Source organism: Protopterus annectens, chromosome 1.part2, assembly GCF_019279795.1.
Source record: "Protopterus annectens isolate FY-2018-M chromosome 1.part2, PAN1.0, whole genome shotgun sequence".
Lineage (NCBI taxonomy): Eukaryota > Metazoa > Chordata > Ceratodontiformes > Protopteridae > Protopterus > Protopterus annectens.
In genome coordinates, this window is record NC_056727.1 from 595,344,329 (window position 1) to 595,362,862 (window position 18,534).

An 18,534-nucleotide genomic window follows, 5' to 3' on the forward strand; every position below is an offset into this window, starting at 1 on the left:
CCAGGACAGCATTGGCTTTGCTAGGGCCATTCTTTGTGGGCTCCTGGATCCATATCCTTCCTCCTCCTAGGTTGGATTATCTTTGGTAATCAACCCATATAGTCTAAAGGCTTTTGCAGCAGTGGGAATGACAAACATAGTACAGTTATGTAAGTGCCACTTACTCATAATAATAAATTTCAAATTCTTCACTGCTGCAGCCACCCTTCATCCCGTTATTGTATATAGTTATTGTTGGGGAGTACTTTGCTGGTTATTTCTTGTTTTTATAGTTCAGGATAAATATGCTGCTTCTTAACTTTAAAGCAAGAACGTCTTGAAGATTTTTTCACTCTGACATCTGATTTTCCCTAGTAGGGCTAACTAATCATAGTTGAAGTATTGGAGGGAGCCACAGCTTTTAGAAGCCGGCCAGTTTGCTATGTCTTGGGCAAGGCCCAGCCCATATAGCCTAAAATGTACTGCAGCAGTAAGAAATTCAATGTACTGTTATGAGTACGTGCATACAAGCGTGCTTTCTTTTCCTGTTCTCTTTGATGCAGTAGGGGAAGGGGGGAGTTCATGGTGGATGTTTTCTTCATTTATCAAAAGGGTGATTCCTGAACACCTTAACTCCATTTCTTCTGATTTCGTGCCTCACTGTGAAATTCAGAGAAGACATGCTAGAAGTAAGCATTGTAACTTTCAGGTGATGCAAAAAGAAGTGGTTTCAGGCTATCAAGTCGGTGATAATTTTCCAAGGTCTAATCAAGTGGACCCCTCATGGCTGGGGCAACAGCTGACTTCACCTTAGGCCCTTGCTGATTCTGTAGCTCTGCTGCTCTCACTAGACCTTATGCCCAGAGTACCAGAAATGTTTCAGGCTGGTAGGAACTCCTCTTCCCAGCAGATGTACTCTGAGAAGCGGGAAAGATTCTTCCTTTGGACATAATGATACCTGATATTGCCGTAGTTGGTTGACTTTGCAGGTAATACTGGTCTGTCTTGGACACTTGTGTGACATCCTGTTTCACAATCAGGATGCATGTGTCAACTGTTTTAACCGTCATGTCCTTCTGGAGGGTAAGATTTATTTGAGGTAGGTACAGGAGGTTAGAAAACAGCTGTTCACCTCATTTTCTCAAGATAGAAAAGGCTGGAAGTCATCAAGCAGTGCATTCCTAAACAAGTCGCAGTTGCAGTTTTTTTTGCCATCAGGCAGCTCACAAGCCATTGGAATAATGCTGTACTCAAAGAACATCGATATCTGTGCACTAATTGAGACCTGGTTCAAGGCTCCAGAGAGCACCCCTGCAATACCAGGCTACAACTCTTACCACACTTTTCGGCCACCAAACCAGGAATGAATCACTAAAGGTGGAGGAGTGGCAATATTCACCAAGGATATTCACACCACCAGGCTAGTTGCCCAACACAATGCGTCTGAAATTCTCCAGGTGCAACTAACACTAGGTAAGACTGCAGTCCAAATTGTAGCTTGTTACAGATCCCCCACCATGCCCCAAGATTCTCACTACACCTTTCTAAACATACTGGAAAATATTAAGATAGAACCAAACACCCTAATACTGGGTGATTTTAACTACCCTGCCATTAACTGGGAAAACTACTCGTGTACCAACACCTTTGCCCAACGGTTCTTGGAATTCATAAATTCCAACACCCTGGATCAGCTAATCCATAGTCCCACCAGGGGCTCCAATATCCTAGACCTGGTCATTACCAGCATAGGAAATCGATGCTGCATACCTCTGGTCACCCCCTCGTTAGTCAGGTCTGACCATAAGCTAATCACCCTTAACATCCACATCCCACCCCCACCCCCCCAGTAAGGAAATCTCCATAAAAAACTTCTCCAAAGCCAACGTCATGCTACTCATGTCAGAAGTGACAAACTTCATGACACCCATGTAGACGGGAACTGAAAGTTCAACTGCTGAATCCTACACTAAGGCACTGTATGAACACATCCACTCATGTATGAATCGTGCCATCCCAAATAGAACCAAGATGCTCTCATCCAAAAAAAGGAAACCAATCTGGTGGTCCCCTGCCATAAAAAAAACTTTAAAACAGAAGGAAAAAACTGTTGCAGAAAAGAGGAAAATCCCAAGATGCAAAAAACTCCCGTACCAGCCTCAGTAAAACTGAGATCCCCTCATAAAATCCTCCAAAGCTAGTTACGAAAATAAAATTGCCAAAGATTCCAAAGACAACCACAAGACATTCTATAACTATGTCAAGAATCTAAATGGCAATGCTCAGATCTGCTCTGAGCTAAAACAGAATGGCATTAAATATACTGATCCCAAGGATAGTGCCAATATCTTGGCAGATCGGTTCACTGCCAACTTCACCCCTAAATGGCCCATCTCAATACCGGAAGATTGCCAAATTCCGGTAATAACGGCCACACAGGTAAAAAACGCACTCTCCAAAGCTATGAATACAGCATCCATGGGACCAGATGACATCCCGGGCTGTGTACTACATGAACTACAATATGAACTGGCACCTCACTGAAGTGTCATGTTTAATCATAGCCTCACCTCAGGTTTTGTGCCCACTGAGTGGTGTAGAGCTACAGTTATCCCACTCCACAAGGGGGGGATCCACCTTGGATCCCGGAAACTACCATCCCATCAGTCTGACAAGCCTTATCTGCAAGGCCATGGAGCGTATTATCATGGAACTTAAAAACAAAGACAGTGGCATCCTTCAAACATTGGACCCCACCCAGTTTGGGTTCGTGAAAGGCTGATCTTGTCTCCTGAACCTGATTGACTTCTTCGAATCAGTCTCCAGAGCCATGGACAAGGGTAAGGCGGTTCACAAAGCCTATCTAGACCTTTGACACCATCCCCCACTCTGGAATCATAGATAAACTTACTAAGCTGGGCATTAATCCCTACGTCATCCAATGGGTTTCTAACTGGCTTACTGATAGAACCCACACTGTAAAAGTAGCCGACTCCAAATCCAGCTCCAGACAAGTGACAAGTGGAGTACCTTAGGGTTCAGTCCTGGGACTGCTCTTGTTTGGCATCTACTTCTCTGAAGTACAGGCCAACACTAAGGGACTCTGGCTAACAAAGTTCGCAGATGACTGGAAACTGGGAGACATTATTGAATCCCCAAATTATGTGGGTACTCTACAAAAGGGCCTTACAGAAACAGATGCTTGGTGCCAGAGCCATGGGCTCAAGCTCAATGCCAAGAAATGTATAGTTATCCCCTTTAGGAAAAAAACATGTACCCGTGAATTACCATATAGGTGGCAGTACACTAAACACCGAAAGTGTGATAAGAGACTTAGGGGCACAGGTGGACAGTGGTCTCACCTTTGATAACCACATCGCCACAACAGTCAGGAAATCCTTCTGTGTGGCACACCTCATCACTAAGGGCTTTTCATCCAGAAAAAAGGAGGTCATTGTCCCACTGTACTCATTCCTCATTAGACCCATTATAGAATACAATGCCCCATTTGGTATGTACCTCTCAAGACATCTGCAACAACTGGAAAGGCCGCAGAAATACCTCACTAAAAGAATCACAGGCCTAAAGCAGATGCCCTATGCTGACCGGCTTAAAAAACTCCAGCTATACTCTGTTGCATATGGTCTACTCAGAGGCAATCTCTGCTTAACATACAAGGCCATGTCAAACCCAGAGCTGTTGGACATGCTACACTTAAAGAAATTCCAATCCCTCAGAGCCACACGCTCCAGGGATCTAAACCTTGTCATCACAATAAACAAAACATGCTGGAGGCATAGGTTCCTAACCCAGAGACTCCCCAGACTCTGGAATAGATTGCCCATACATGTCAAGCAGAGTGCCTCTTTGGCCATCTTCAAAAGGAACCTTGACGATTTGATGGGAGAAAGGAAATTCATCCCGGGGATCACGTCAGTCATCCTGCTAGAGAGGGGTTCAGGGAAGTAAATAGTGTGGGAAGAAATAGCCAGGGAATTGTTATGGCTAGGCTTCTATAGGCCCTATTGCTGATAGCCTAGTACCAACCTATGAACCACTCCACTAAAGGTATGTCTGCTCTAAGTACTTGATTTAAGAAGATTTCCACTGCGGTCATTTGTGCTGTGGCCACTTGGTCCTTAGCTCGCACTTTCATCAAGCATTATTGTCTTGACCACTGCTCTTCTGCGAGCTGGAACTTCTTTGGTTGTGTGGTATTTCAGCATGAAACCTTCTTATTCTTTTGCCCTTTGTCATATGGATCTTTCTACACTGGTGGATTTACTGATTGGGAATTAGACCAGCCACAGACACAGTTTCCATAGTTAGCAGTAACAGATTGTTCTTACTGCATTCATTGATCTTTCAGGGATTATTTTTGGGGAGCATCAGATATCCTGCCACTGTCCCCCTGTGCTTGGATGCCTCTGCCATTTTCAGTTGTTGATGGAGAGCTCTGTAAGTTGTCAAAGTACATAAATCTGTATTCTCTGCTACTGGTTGCTCTTATTTTTTCCTTGACTTACAGAAAGTGTGCTCCTTCAGTGTTTTGGGCAAACTGTCTGGCTTAACTGCACTGTCTTAGTGTGGCTGATGTTTTCACTGTGTGCACCAAAATAGAACGCCCAAGTCCTCAGATGTGAGATTTTTAAGAAAACATGCTGAATTGAAACAGTGGAGAGGGAGAACTCTGTTTTAGTTCCACCAAGGAGGGTCTTTTCATGGATCATCTGAGCTAGTAAGCATATGTCTGTTTTTTTTTTTTGTTTTTTATAACATTACTGTATGTTAAAATTGCTTTGTGGGTGACTGGCCACCAGGGTCCACAGTTTGGGGAAAGTGATAACCTTTTTATTGTATATGCCAACTCTTAATATTTTAGCGGAATGGAAGTCATGTTTAGCAGTTACAAGACTGTGGGTTGACAGATTTAACTCCTCCTCCTTATGCTAGTGCTCAAAAATCATGACCTTTGGCCTTGTCTTGATAAATATACAGTTGCCATGTTGCTTTCACTACACCAAAGTTAATCAAGTGCGTTTTGGTATGTAGTAGTGTTCCCAGTTACCAGTATAGGTGTTTGTGTGTTTTTCCAGTCTGATTTTCACCACACCATTTTTCTCAACATGTATAAATAAATGAGTTTTTATTATCCCCGTATGTCTTTAACAATTACTAATATAAAATAAATCAAGAGCTCTTTAAACTGCTGTTGTTTATTTATTCCTAGACCATGTACTTTCAAGTTTGGATGCAGCCTATACAGCAAAATGGAGGAAGTACTTACAACTGAAACAGTGCTTCTACACTGCTTATGTAAGTGGGAATATTAGCATGCATGAGAGCTTAATAAGTTTTTAAACATTCTTCATCTGTCATTGTTATGATTTTCCCAGTATCTCTGCTACTTTATATTTCTTACATTATCCCTTTTGTCACTGTGCTCTTAATTTGCAGCCTCAGTGAAATTGCTTATGTCTGTGATATCATAGCTGCATCTGATACTCTTGAACATTTTACAGATTGGTGCAAAGATGAGGCAGTGAGATGTAATGATTAGTGCAAGAGTAAGTCCTAATATATGTGTACAGGAATGGGTAATATTGAGGGCATGAAGCCAGACAAGTAATCAATTGGAGCATTCCCATAAAACAATTTAGCTGAAAGCCACTTTCAGAGAAAGTTGAATATGCACTTTTTTCCCCAGTGATGTGCAGCTGTAGTTGGTATATATAAGTCAGAAGAATGTAGGTCTTCCACCACATGGGAATGAGAAACTTGTTATCTGCAAATAAACAAGACAACTGCAACAAAAGCTTGCATAGATGCTTGCTGAAATTGCCTTTTGGTGAAATTGTTTTGCAGTATTTGTGAGCAGGCAAACGGTGGTCGATGTATCATTATGAACCCCCAATGTCATTACACAAATAAGGCATTTAAGACACCATTGAAGGGAAAGCTAACTTCCTCTTCTGGACTTGGTTATCTGGTTAAAAGCAAAAATTAATGTATCATGTTTGGTTTAATTATTTTTGCATTAATCCTTTCTCTAAAGCAGTGTAACTCCAGATATTATAAAATAAGTAGGAGGTAGGGTAACCCCCCCCCCCCGCCTCTCACAAAAAAGTGATTGATTATTTAGTGTTATCTTCCTGGTTTTGGTTTAACTGCCATTTGTCTTTCTTGGTTTTCATTTTGACATCTTTGCACTCATCAGAGAAATGATAGCTGTGCTCTTAATTTGGTATTGTCTTTTTCTGAGTTCACATACTGTTTTTCCAGTTGTTGAGTTGCAGCTGCTTGTAGTTTATAGGTTCATAGGTAAATACTAGATTATTAGTTTGCAGACTATTATAAGCCTAGTTAATAACCAGAGATCATAATCAAACTTTGTGCCTTGTATCTGTGAGGTTAAGACCTTAACCATTATGCTAACTCTCCACCATGGTTCCAATTTATATCTCTTCAAGAAAGAAACAGTAGCTTGCTAAGGAACTATTTCCAGCCACAATAGTCATCTATGGAGCAGAGTTACTTGAGTATTGATGTACAGCAAAATGTCTTTCTTGGGAAAAAGCTACTTGTGTAACCAAGATGTTGTTAAAAGGTTTGCTAAGAGTCACACAAAGTGCTTAGTGGTATCGAAGTATTATTTGGATGCCGTACAGTGTTAATTGTAAGGCTTATAGAAACTGGCAAAGAAATAAATTCCATACTAGGATTAGCTCGTTAGAAGTAACACTGGTCTACTTCTGGATAGTTTAACTGTTTACTTTCTTCTCATTCCTTGTGACCACATAGGCCACAAATCCCTTTGGCCAATTTGGACATACAGTCTGCAGATCCCTGTGGGCAATCATCTTATAGCAGTGGATGCAAATAATTTTGATACGTCTGTTTATGCATTCCCTTCTTATATTTCTTCAGCTCTAATTGATTTCTAAGATTAGTTCAGTATGTCTGCTTTAAATAAATAAATCCTTCTCGTCTTTTGATTGTACAATATACAAATCACTGTGGTCTGTCTTCTTATAGCAGAGAATGCAAAGAACAGCACCAAGCCCATTTCTGCTCCTATTTACATTTCTTTAACCCAGACATCTCTTCTATATTGGTTAGGCTGTAAGGTTTGCTTTTATCCCATGAATACTGTGCTGGTAGTCGGAGCCGGATCCAGCACTAGGTGACCGAAGCAGTCTCCTAGGGCCCGCTGGCTGGGAGGGGGCCCATGCTGACTAGGAGATGGCCTGCTGGCTAGGAATTATTTTTATTAATTTAAAAAAAGAAAAAATAAATAAATTTTTTTAAGGGTATCATTCTTTAGGAATGCCCTTTGCATCCATTCGCACACACCTGTTGCTTCTGTGAATCCTGTTTACATCTTCATCTTCTGAGCAAATGTAATTTAAATAGAAGAAGACATTTGGACTGCAGACCACAGCAGATGGACAAGTAAGAGGTAGGTGTGTGTGTGTGTGTGCATGTGATTTGTGTATTTGTGTGTGTGTGTAAAAGAGGTAGGTAGGTTGGATGTTTGTGTATATATGTAAGAAGTAGATAGGTAGGTGTGTGTGTGTGTGTGTGTGTGTGTGTGTGTGTGTGTGTGTGTGTGTGTGTGTGTATGTATGTATGTATGTATGTATGTATCAAATCCTCTAAAGCTAGGTATGAAAACAGAATTGCAGCTGATAGTAAAGACAACCACAAGGCCTTCTATAGTTATGTAAAGAATCTCCACGGCAATACCCAGATTTCCTCTGAGCTTTTGCACAATGGTACCTCCTATACCGAGCCAACAGATATTGCTAGTATACTGGCCAACAGATTCAGTGCCAACTGTACCCCTCCCCCCAAATGACCAATTGCAATACCAGTAGATTGCCAGTCACCCACTATTACTGCTGCACAGGTTAAAACAGCACTGTCCAAGGCCAAGAATACAGCTTCTATGGGACCTGACAATATACCTGGTTGTGTTCTACATGAACTACAGAGTGAACTGGCACCTCACATGTGCCCTGTTCAATCACAGCCTCACCTCAGGCTTTGTCCCTACCGAATGACGCACTGCTACAGTCATCTCTCTCCACAAAGGAGGAGCGACTACAGACCCTGGAAACTATTGCCCATTAACCTGACAAGTCTGATATGCAAAGCTATGGAACGCATCATCATGGACCAAATAAACAAGGATATAGGGAATCCTCCAAACAATGGATCCCACACAGTTTGGTTTTGTGAAGGGTAGATCATGCCTGCTCAACTTAGTTGACTTCTTTGAGTCAGTCACCAGAGCTGTGAATGAAGGCAAGATGGTTCATACAGCCTACCTTGATCTTGCCAAGGCTTTTGATACCATTCCCCACTCAGGAATCATAGAAAAACTCACTAAACTTGGCATCAACCCCTATATTACTAGGTGGGTTGCAAACTGGCTCACAGATAGAAACCACTGTGTGAAAGTAGCTGACTCCAAGTCAGACTGCCGATTAGTCATGAGTGGAGTCCACAGGGTTCGGTCCTGGGTCCTCTCCGGTTTGGTATCTACTTCTCTGAAGTCCAGGCCAACATGAAGGGACTCTGGCTGACAAAGTTTGCAGACAATTGCAAGTTGAGAGCTATTATTAACTCCCCAAGTGATGTTGACATAGAATGGTCTCACTGTGACCAACGACTAGTTTCAGAACCATGGCGTTAATCTCAATGCCAAAAAATGTGTCATCATCACCTTTGGGAAAAACCCGGTTCTCATGAATTACCAAATTGATGGTAGTCCACTGACACAGAAGGCATTATAAGAGATCTGGGAACACAGGTTGACTGCAACCTCTCTTTTGATCACCACATTGCCACTGTGGTCAGAAAGTCCTTCTGTGTGGCACATATCATTACTAAGGGTTTTGCACCCAGGAAGAAAGAGGTCATTGTCACCTTCTACTCTTCCCTCCTTAGGCCAATCATCGAGTACAATACCCCATTTGGCATATACGTCACTAGTTACCTGCAACAACTGGAGAGGCTGTACAAGTACCTCACAAAGAGGATCCTAAGCCGTAAACACTTGCCCTATATGAACAGACTCAAAAAACTCCAACTATTCTCTGTCTCATATCGCCTATTTAGAGGCGATCTCTGCTTGACTTACAAAGCCATGTCTGACCCAGCTCTGTTAGAAATGCTATATCTAAAGAAATCCCAATCCCTCCACACCACACTCTCCAGAGAACTCAACCTCATTACCACAATTAACAGAACATGCTGAAGGGACAGGTTCATAACCCAGAGACTGCCCATGCTATGGAACAGACTTCCCATACATGTCAAGCAGAGCACCTCGCTGACCCTTGTTAAAAGAAATCTTGATGATTGGATGGGTAACAGAAAAGTCACCCCGGGGATAACTCAAGTGGCTCTGCTCGACAGAGACATTGAGAACTAAGGTCAAGTGACACTATGCCAAGGTAATCCTGTGGCTAGGCTTGTAAAGGCCCCATGGCCATTAGCCTAGTACACACCTATGAACCTATGAAGATATATGTGTGTGATGATATATATATAGTGTCTATGTCAAATATTCGAACTGCCAAAATGTCGAATACCATATGGTCGATATTTGGAAGTTCGAATATCTAATAAAAAAAAAAACATACACTAACAGTGTGAGGAGGGGGGCAAGCCCCCCTGCACCCCCACACCCCCCTACTTAAATATACCATCTCCGAGACCACACTTCAGTGCAAAAAAGGGAAATTCTCCCATTCTGCACCATACAGCGCCGGTAAAAGTCAACCTTCGAACACTTGAAATGTCGAACATATGGTCTCGACCATGTAACGTCCTACATTTTAAGCATTCGAATAATTGACATAGACCCATATGTGTATGTGTGTGTATATATATATATATATATATATATATATATATATATATATATATATATATATATATAAAACAGGTAGAAAGGTGGGGAGTGTGTATAAGAAGTAGATAGGTGTGTATAAGTAAGACTGTGTGTGTAAAAGAGGTGGCTAGGTAGGTGTGTGTGTATAACAGGTAGATAGGTGGGAGGTGTGTATAAGAAGTAAATAGGTAGATATGTGTGTGTAAGTAAGAGGGGGGAGTGTATAAGAGGGAGGGAGGTAGCATACCTCTCAACTGTATGGGTTTTTGCCTCATATGTTTGGTCTGTTCCTCTTAAAATTTGTGATTTTCTGGAAAATCATTGAGGATTGAAGTTTCTAATTAATGACGAACATTTGGGATAGTTATTATTTTTTGACATCACAACTAAATTAAACTTATTTTTCTCTAGTTCTGGAACAGTTTGTGATAACATAGTGATGCTGAGCATTTATTGGATTCTGTTTTTTTCACGATAATATCTTGCTTTTTTTCCCCCTTAATGAAGCATAATTAATACACTTCATTACTATTCAGTTCTGACTTGTGAAGTAATAGTGTTGCACACATGCTGATGATTGTGCACAGGTATTGCTGTCTTTGTTAACAGTATTAAAAATGTTCATTCAGTTGTGTGGATGATGAGTGGCAAAGTGGTGCAGCAGGTAGACTTGTCATTTCTTAGCTAGAGGTTCCCCGGTTCGATTCTTGGCTGGGGTGCCTTCCGTGTGGAGTTTGCATGTCCTCCCTGATGTTCTTTGTGTTTCACTGTTGCATTCATCACATTCAGATTATCTGCTTGCAGTAGCCCTCAGTCAACCTGATTATCAAAGTCTTGGGTCCTGCGTCAGTTGCCATCTTATCTTCCATGACGTCAGGTAGTCAGGGGTATAAAGCATGCAGCCGACGCCATTTTATCTGTCTTTCTTGTTGTGTGGTGCCCGAAGCAGAAGCAGTTCACAAGTGTCGGTCGGCCGACTCCTGAAATTTTCATTTTCGAGTTTCAGAACCGAAGTCTTCAACTAAGGTAAGTACCCCATTGGGGAAACTTTTTCTTGCTCTAAACCGATGTCAGTAAAAGTTAATAATTGTATTTCTTGTGGAAAGCAAATAACCTCATAAAGATTTCCATTTGTACCGCATTCCTTGTTTAGGCCCAGACCATGACGTACCTTGCTGTCGGTTTTCTGCTCTATTTAATTAACGAACTATTCATCTTCGGTTCATTTACGCTTCTAAATATTTTGGTACTCGGTTCAATTATCCAGAAATGGCTTCAGTAAGCCACCCGACTACCGATATTCCAAAAAAACGCAAAGATAAAGACAGAGACAGACCGCTTAGGTCCAAAGCTGCCGACAATGCTTCTCCTAAGCTAATTGACAGTTCGTCGGTACTCAGTGAGGTACTTTCGCAGCCCCTGTTACCCGCTACTTCAGATTTGCAGGCCTCTACTGAGAACCATTTGGAGTCCAGTATGCCTAAACTCGATCTTTGCCTAAAAAAAACAACTCCCAGACAGCATGGTCAGGCCCCTGTGCCTAAAAAACAAATGATAAGAATGGCTAAGGACCTTATTACTCTAATCAGGGGAATCCACCCTTCCCCCTATAAGAGTCCTAGGACTGATTTTCCTTCTGATTTTTCTAAACAGGATTCTGAAATTTCTGTTTTCTCTGATGACCAGGATTTGCCGTTATCTACCTATGAGGATTCTGATGCAGAGAACTCCATTCCCTCTGCTTCCCCTCCAGAGGATCTCTTTTGGTGAAACCTTGCATACTCTTAGGGAGCATTTCTGCTGGGAAAGCCAGGATTACTCTGACTCCAAAAAGAGGCTTAGGGAATTCTTACTTCTGCCTCAACACAGGCCTTTAGCTATCCCTTCTGTACTGGACATTGTAGATGATGCCTTCTCGGAATCTTGCCTGGCCCCTGATGCTTTACCTCCTGGTCCCAGAAAATCTGATAGGTATTACAAGATACCTGACTCTTACAAGTTCCTCTTTAAAAATCGTACTGCAAATCTTGAGACCATTTCATGGGGACCCAAGGGCATTAAGGCTACTACTGCCAAAAATCCTACCCTCTCAGATAGAGATTCCAGGGCACTGGATAGATGGGGAAAGAAGGTATACACTTCTGCTACTTTAGCCATTAGGGCTTTAAACTGCCAGTTTCTTATGTTAAAGTATCAGCAGCATATTATTGGATTGCTTAAGCAGAAATGATGTTGATTCCTGACTGTGCTGAAAATAAAGAATTACAGGATTTCATGCATTCTGCTGAACAATTTGAAAAACATACTTTGCAATGTGGTTTTGATTCATTAGAGGCATCTTGCAGGGCTGCTGTCACTGTGTCTGTACTTAGAAGGCATGCTTGGCTTAAGGAGCAATCTGTGCCAGATCATGTTAAAGCTAAATTGCCGGATGCTCCCTTAAACCAAGACTGCCTGTTTAGCAGCAAGCAAAAGTACTATAAAAAGATGGAGGAAAAATCTAAATCTATGCAAACTGTTAAAGATTTCCTGCAAGTACAACCTCCCAGATTTAGTAGGCACTGGCCCTCTAAGAATTGGTCCTTTCCTGCCTCTCCCAGGCCTTCTCATTCTAAACCCAGAACCAGCAGAGCACCCAGGCTTCAGTCCCAAGGTACTCACAGGCCTAAACAGTGGGGGGCTCCCATTTCCAAAGCAGGGAGTAGTTAGACTCCCCCCTATGGTAAACTATCTCAATGACTTAACTTTAAATCTTCCTAGCCCTGCTCAACTGACTGTTCCTTTAGGGGGAAAGATTGTCCGCCTTGCAAAAAATTGGGAACTCGTTACCCAGGACAAATGGGTTTTAAATATAGTTTCCCAAGGATACAGGTTCCACTTCCACTCCTTACCAACCCCAAACGGCTGGCCAGACCTACCCCCAAATCAGTGGGCAGAGGCTCAAAAGCAAGTTCTCTCTCTTTTAAGCATCAGAGCTTTTCAGCCTGTTCCAGAAGAAGATTGGGGACAAGGTTTCTACTCAAGACTTTTTCTGGTGCCCAGAAAAGGCAATTCCTGGCATCCTGTTCTGAATCTGTCTATCCTAAACACATTTTTGGTAATCCCAAAATTTAAGATGCTAACTCTTCATCAGCTGCTTCCCATGCTAGGCAAAGATGCCTGGTTGGCAACACTGGATTTAAAGGAAGCCTACCTGCACATCCCAATAAAGGAATCTTGCAGAAGACACCTACACTTCCGAGCAGGCTACATGCACTACCAGTTCTCTGCTCTGCCCTTTGGCTCATCTACTGTGCCCAGGGTATTCACAAAGTGCCTAGCTCCATTCATTGCATTTTGCAGGCAAAATAATATTCAAATATATCCGTACCTGGACGATTGTCTAATTCAGGCAGAAAGCCAGGACATACTATTAAATCATCTGGCTTTTGTAAAGAAATTGCTAACTTCTCTGGGGTACACTATAAATGAAAAGAAATCACATATTGTACCCTGCCAACAAATGGTATTCCTGGGAGCAAGCTTGAATACAACTTCCCAGATGGCCTACCTCACGCCAGAGAAAAAAGTTCATTTGACAGCCTACTTCCAACTACTGGCCACAAAGACCCAGCTATCTGCAAGGAAAATTCTGCAAGCCCTGGGGTTCATGGCCTCCTGCATTCTACTAATTCCATATGCAAGACTGCATATGAGGAAACTACAGTGGTATCTAAAAAGTCTATGGTGTCAACATTCTCAGGATCTAGAATCAGTGATTTCTATCGTACCTTGTCTACATATAGAGTTCCTTTGGTGGGCAGAGGCCTGCCACCAGAACAAGGGACTGCCATTCACTCTACCCCCTGCCGCCCAAACTCTAACAACAGACGCATCAGACTATGCATGGGGGGGGGGAGGGGGTCACTTGGCAGGGCAGTGCATTCAGGGAAAATGGAACCCAAGTCAAATGCACCTGCATATCAATCAAAAAGAAATGTTAGCTGTACAGTATGCTCTAACAGCCTTCATGGACCACATTCTTCCAGGACAGTTATTGGTAAAGACGGACAACACCACTCTTATGTGGTACATAAACAAGCAGGGGGGAACCCACTCATACCTTCTCTGCAGGCTAGCTACCAAGTGCACCTACAGGCTCATTTCCTGCCAGGAAAGCTAAATACACTGGCAGACGACCTAAGCACAAATCTCATGGACCCACACGAGTGGAAACTGGAACCAAAGATATTCAACATGTTGAGAAACAAAGGGGGGAGCCCAGCGATCGACCTGTTTTCCTCTCCCCAGAACTACCATTTGGGCAAAGTCTGCACAAGGACTCCCCACAAACAAGCTTGGAAAGTGGATGCCCTGTCCTTCACCTGGAAAAACCTATGAGTTTATGCCTTTCCACCTCTGCCTCTCCTCTCCAAGGTACTACTAAAGATCAAACAGAACAAACCAAGGATAATACTGATTGCACCAGACTGGCCACACCAACACTGGTACCCCCTCTTGTGCAGTGTGTCACTGCTGGCACCATGGCACCTGCATCAGACCCCTACTCTGCTGTCTCAGCAGGATGGCCAGATAATGCAGCCACAGCTTCAAACCCTGAACTTGGCAGCCTGACTAATTACCTGATGTCCTTCAAGAATGCAACTGCAGTCCTGACATATGGGTTGTCCTGCCTCAGGCAGCCCCTCGGTCGGCCGGATTCCAAAGTCTGGGTCCGGCGTTGGCTGTTGTCGCTTCTTCCCTGACGTCAGAGCGGCTGGGGTATAAAATCATCAGCCGACACCATCTTCTTCAGTCTTTCTTGCCGCGCAGTGCCCAAAGCAGAAGCAGTTCGCAAGTGCCGGTCGGCCAGCTCCTGTGTTTTCGGTTACCGAGGTCATCAAAAAGCTAAGTACCCCGTTGGGGAACCTTTTCTTGCCTCAGCCGATGTCAGATAAAACTGCAAAAGTTAATAATTGTTTGTCTTGTGGTAAACAAATACCTCATAAGGACTTCCATTCTTCTGCCTTCTCTGCCTGGCCCAGACCACGACATCTCGGCCTGTGCTGCCTGTGCTTGCTTCAATAAGCGCACACTTAGGCGCCGGGCAGAATTTGCTGAAGACTTTTTTGGGGAAAATTACTCCTATATCATGCCGTCGGAGCTTCCGACAGCACACGTTTCCAAAAAAACGGAAGGACCGGGACAGACCTTCGCGGCCCGCGACTTCCACCGACACCACACCTAAGCCTACCGCGAGTGTATCGGTCTCTTCAGAGGCGGTAATTCAACCGCTCCAGGTCAACTACACCGTTTTACCACACACTACAGTCCCGGAGGCTTCCTCGGTGCCAGTTGTTGTTTTTCCTCCTGAAACCGAAGCCCAAGATTTGCCTGACACCATACCGGTGGACAAAGTTACTCCAGCACGTGGGACAGCTAGGCCTCCTGTGCCTATGTCCATCAAGGCCTACACACGTGCTAAGGCTGCCAGCCAGGCTAAGTCTGACCCTCCTAAATCTTTTTCACAGACTCCCACTTCGGATAAACAGATCATGACTTTAGCTGCAGATCTAATTTCTTTAATCAGGGGCTCTCAGGCTCATCCAGACAGAGGTTCTCAGCCGCCTTCAGACAAAAGGCCTAGGGTTGAGCAGACAGATACCCTTTCCTCAGATGAAGCCTCTGGTGAGTCAGGCCTTTCAGATTCCCAGGAAGAACCCTTCCCGGCCTACGAGGATTCTGATACAGATGAATCCATTCCCCCTGCCTCTCCTCCTGAGGATATTTCTTCAGGGAAATTCTCCACTCCATGAGAGAGCATTTTCAGTGGCAGGGCCAGGATTTCTCCGACTCCAGGAAAAGGCTTCGGACCTTCCTTAAGTTACCCCAGCACAGGCCTTTAGCTATTCCCCCAGTGTTAGATGTATTGGATGATGTGTTCTCAGACTCCAGTACTTCTCCTGATTCTCTCCCTCCTGCTCCTGTCAAGCCAGACAGATATTACAGGGTTCCTGAAATTCATAAGCGTCTCTTTAAGGCCCACTCTGTTGATCTAGAAACTATTTCTCAGGGGCCCAAAGGAGTGGCCACTTCCACGACCAAGAATCCTTTGCCCGCAGACAGGGAATCTAGGTCCCTGGAGAGGTGGGGTAAGAAAGTTTATACCTCTACCACCCTTGCCATGAGGGCTCTTAACTGTCTTTTTCATATGTTTTAGTATCAAGATTTTCTGATGGATGATTTGCAGAAAAAGTTAGCCTCTCCTGAGCCTTTAGATAGAAAGGCTTTGCAGGATTTGGTTCATATTACTCAGCAGGTTAGCAGTCATTTTCTTCAGTGTCGTTATGATGCATTGGAAGCTTCATGTAGGGCAGCTATGACAGGGGCCATCATACGTAGACATGCTTGGTTGAAAGAACAGTCATTGCCAGATCATGTTACAGTAAAGCTTCTAGATGCACCTCTGGAAAAAGACAAGCTATTTGGTGCTAATGCACAGGGTGTGTTGAAATCAATTGAGGAAAAGGCTAAATCAGTACAAACAGTCAAAGATTTCCTCCAGGTTCAGCCACCAAGGTTCAGCAGGAATTGGCCTTCGAAGAATTGGTCCTTTCCAGTCACTGACAAGTTTCAAAGGGGAAAAAGCAGGCGTGCTCGAGGTAGAGGGCAATACCGAGGCTCCTACAGAGGCCGCCAATGGCAACCAACTAATCAGAGAAGTAGCGCAGGGACTCCCACTGCTCCACAGGGACAATCACAATGACTTGACTTTGACACCGCCGACCAAGGCTCAAAGAGAAGCTCCTTTAGGCAGAAAGTTATCCTTATTTTCAAAAAATTGGCACGTTTTTACAAAGGACGGATGGATTTTGAACATAATAGACAAAGGTTACAGGTTCCACTTCCATACCTTACCAACAAGACAAGGCATGCCAAACCTGCCACACAATCAAAGGGCAGAGGCATTCATACAAGTTTCAAAGCTGCTACAAATCAAAGCAATAGAAAAGGTTCCTCCTCAGGAACAAGGCCAGGGATTCTACTCAAGACTGTTCCTTGTTCCAAGAAAAGAAAAGCAATGGAGACCTATACTGGACTTGTCCGCTCTAAACACCTTTCTCATTGTGCCATAATTCAAAATGCTGACATTACAGCAACTTCTTCCCATGCTGGGCAAGGGGTCTTGGCTGGTTACTCTGGACCTCAAGGAGGCATACCTGCATGTCCCAGTCAGACACAGTTGCAGAAGATACCTCAGATTTCTTGCAGGGTCAGAACATTATCAATTATCAGCATTGCCGTTTGGCTTATCTACTGCGCCCAGAGTATTCACAAAATGCCTGGCATCAGTAATTGCACATTGCAGACTCCAGGGGATACAAATTTACCCTTACCTGGACGACTGCCTTATACAAGCGGACAGCAAACAAGCCTTGATAAGAAACTTGGACTATGTCATACACTTACTACAGGCTTTGGGATACACAGTCAACATTCAAAAATCAAGACTACTGCCATCCCAACAAATAATTTTTCTAGGAGCCAAACTGGACACAAACTCACAAATGGCTTTCCTCATGGAAGAAAAACAAGAACAATTACCAGATTACTTCAAAAGCCTTGCAAAGCTCACCCAGATGACTGCAAGGAAAGTCCTGCAGGCCCTGGGTTTCATGTCATCTTGCATTCTTCTGATTCCACTGGCAAGACTACACATGAGAAAACTACAATGGTACCTAAAAAGTTTATGGTCTCAACACAGCCACAACTTAGAAGAAATTATACCACTCATTCCATGTCTTCAAAAGGAATTTCTGTGGTGGGCACAAGCAAGTCAATTAAACAAAGGCATGTCTTTCAACAAACCTCAAGCAAGTCAAACCATTACAACAGACGCCTCAGATCATGGATGGGGGGCGCACAGGGAAGGCAGATGCATGCAAGGGCAATGGGCTCCCCGGGATATGCATCTGCACATAAATCAAAAAGAGATGTTGGCAGTGATTCATGCAATTGAGGCCTTCGGAAAATTTCTTCAGCAAGGTCATCTGCTAATAAAGACAGACAACACCACTGTCATGTGGTACATAAGTAAACAGGGAGGCACTCATTCTTACCCCCTCTGCAGACTAACAATGGCTCTTTGGGAAAAGGCCCTGAAACTGAACTTACAGTTGCAATCCCAGTTTGTTCCAGGCAAGGACAATGTTCTGACAGACAGTCTGAGCAGAAACATTTTGGACCCGCACGAATGGATGCTGCATCCAGACATTTCTTCGCAAATAACTCATGCGTGGGGAAGGCCGGACATAGATCTCTTTGCCTCTCACCTCAATCATCATCTGAAGAAGTTCTGTTCGAGGACACACCATCCTCAAGCCTGGAGAATGGATGCTCTCTCTCCTTCAGCTGGAATTCTCTGACAATCTACGCATTCCCACCTCTACCATTAATGACCAAGGTGTTACTGAAGATCAAAGCAGAGCAACCGAAAGGTATTTTGATAGCTCCAGACTGGCCAAGGCAGCACTGGTATCCATTACTAAGGAGCATATCTCGCACCAAGCCGTGGCCCCTGCCTCAATGGCCTCTTCTTCTAACTCAGCACAATTACAGGACTGTTCATCCCAACCTGCAAACATTGCAGCTGACAGCTTGGAGGGTTCCATGAC

General features: G+C 43.6%; 1 protein-coding gene across 2 annotated transcripts in view; it reads left to right on the plus strand.

Moving 5' to 3' along the window:
- The window catches only part of BROX (BRO1 domain and CAAX motif containing), a 1,162,070-nt gene that overhangs the window by 685,361 nt on the left and 458,175 nt on the right, over positions 1-18,534 (plus strand). For both annotated transcript variants that reach the window (XM_044057891.1, XM_044057898.1), the window contains exon 9: positions 5,210-5,295. In XM_044057891.1, the coding sequence (XP_043913826.1) occupies positions 5,210-5,295 (86 nt within the window). The remainder of the gene's footprint in view (positions 1-5,209; positions 5,296-18,534) is intronic.